General features: G+C 48.1%; 1 protein-coding gene across 1 annotated transcript in view; it reads left to right on the forward strand.

Annotated features, from left to right (window-relative positions):
- Positions 1-1427: 1427 nt before the first annotated feature.
- LOC104840291 (putative cation exchanger C521.04c) overlaps positions 1428-2023 on the forward strand; it is a 5977-nt gene continuing 5381 nt past the window's right edge. Inside the window, exons 1-2 of the mRNA XM_010581115.1 lie at positions 1428-1475; positions 1806-1962. Coding sequence (XP_010579417.1) covers positions 1428-1475; positions 1806-1962 — 205 coding nt within the window. The remainder of the gene's footprint in view (positions 1476-1805; positions 1963-2023) is intronic.

The following is a 2023-nucleotide window of genomic DNA, read 5'->3' on the forward strand; positions in this document are numbered from 1 at the left end:
GGCACCATTACATTGTTGACTTAAACACGGACTTACTATGAAACGGGATAATTTAAGCTCTGCTTTGTGGGAGGAGGGGAAGCATTTGTAACTCCTGTGCAGGTTTTGTGACAATATTATTTAAAACATTTCACGGTCAAAACGCTACTACGTATGAACACCAGGCGGGTTTTCTTTTTCCGGCTCCTCACCTGAACGAACCCTGTTCAAAAAGCCATTTGCTGTTTCTCTTCCATGGATCTGTCAGTGCCGTCACCGCTTAACTGATCTTGGGACTAAACTCCAACACCTTGGAGGGCTGGAAGAGCCCTCCCGAGGTTGTGCACAGCCGCCAGCGGCCTGTCACTTGGAAGGATACAGCAATTTGGCCAACTTTGGGTTGCAAGAAATTCCAGATAGGCACGAGAAGAACCAAGTGAAAAAGTTTAGACTCATTTTGGTTCATTTTATTATGTATGATAAGAAAAACATTTTTTTATCCCTGGCTGTTGGTGTAATTGGGTTTTCTGACCCCACAAAAAGGTGTGAAGGAAAGAGAAAACCATGTTTGACTTGCCGGTTTCAGTAAAAAAGATTTTTTTTTTTTTTTTTTTTTTGTACAAAGTAAGCATGCCACCCAACATTGGCAGTCTTGCGAGCTCTGAAATACTGGGTGCCTTTGGTACAACCACAGCGTTACCCTGCCTTTGCTTTTAAATTGATTTTTATGGCTCCCAACAGCTTTTTTTGCTAATAACCTCTTATTTTGGGAGCCTTACGGACTGCCACGTGGCTTTCAGCACCTCGGCGAGAGACCCAGCTGTATAAACCCGTGGACTTTTTAAGTCCCTGCTTTTGGGGATGTACCTTTTGGGGGGAAAAAAACACTTGGATTTCTTTCAAAGAAGAGGTCATTTGATATTTGCCAAAAACCTTTTTATATAAGGGAAGAATCTGTTGTAAATTCTGACAAATTAGGGTTTTAGAAGTGTATATAGTTAGTTTTAGTAGTTAGTTATTTTTTTAAAGAGGGGTAAAAATTCCTAAGCCCCAAGGTGCTGAAGACAAGGGTGAACAACATCGTCATAAACTTGTACATCTAAGACATGAGAATTACCCTGGCTTGTTGCCGGGGGCGAGAACACCACGTGTTTTGTTACAATAATGTATTTTTGTACTGTATTTTTTCCTGCCAGCCTCAGGCATGCACTGCCAGGAGGGAAAAAGAGGAATTTACTGTGCTCAGGGCAGGTGTGCTCACTTTTTTATCTCGGGGGGGGAGCTGCTATTTTTTGGTGCAAATTGACTGTTACTGTTGACTCCGTCTCCCCAGGGAGACGCAGGGTTTTTCCGAAGGGACTGATAACAAAATGGCTCATTTGGTCCCCTATTAAATGAGTTCGTTTTATTAAACGCTTGTTTCAAGTTTTTCCTGCGGTTCAGCACCGATGTACCGAGGAGGAACATTCAAAAACCCCAAATCTCGCACCCTGAAGGTAGTGCGGGGCTGTCCCTGTTGCCTTTCGCCCCTCAAGCTCAGTTACTCTCATGCGCGAAAGGCTCTTTACGTGCAGAAATTTTCTTCTTTGACCAAAAAAAATGGGTGTTTCTCGAGAAGACCCCGTCCCGCTCTTGCAGCCCTGGGACCCTGTGCGCTCTTGGCGATCCCCGTGCCCCCCTCTGGGGTCCTGCGCAACCTCTTCCCCACCCGGCCCAGGTCCTTTGTGCACCCCGATAAACCACGGTCCCTGGTCCCCAGCCGTCCCAGTTCCCTGTGAACCCCAGTTCCCAGTGTACCCCGATAAACCACGGTCCCTGGTCCCCAGCCGTCCCAGTTCCCTGTGAACCCCAATAAACCATCCGCTACGGTGCCCCCGGATAAACCGCGCACCCCAGTGCCGGCGCACCCCGGATTCTCCTGCATCCCGCTCCCGGCGCAGAGCCCCATGTCCCTTCGTACGCCACGAACCCCGGATTCCCCGTGTACCCCCAAATCTCTGTGCGCCCCGATCCCTGTTCACACGGACGCGTCGCTCCCCGCGCA

This window comes from Haliaeetus leucocephalus, unplaced genomic scaffold (genome assembly GCF_000737465.1).
Source record: "Haliaeetus leucocephalus isolate CR32 unplaced genomic scaffold, Haliaeetus_leucocephalus-4.0 Scaffold751, whole genome shotgun sequence".
In the NCBI taxonomy this organism is placed as follows: domain Eukaryota; kingdom Metazoa; phylum Chordata; class Aves; order Accipitriformes; family Accipitridae; genus Haliaeetus; species Haliaeetus leucocephalus.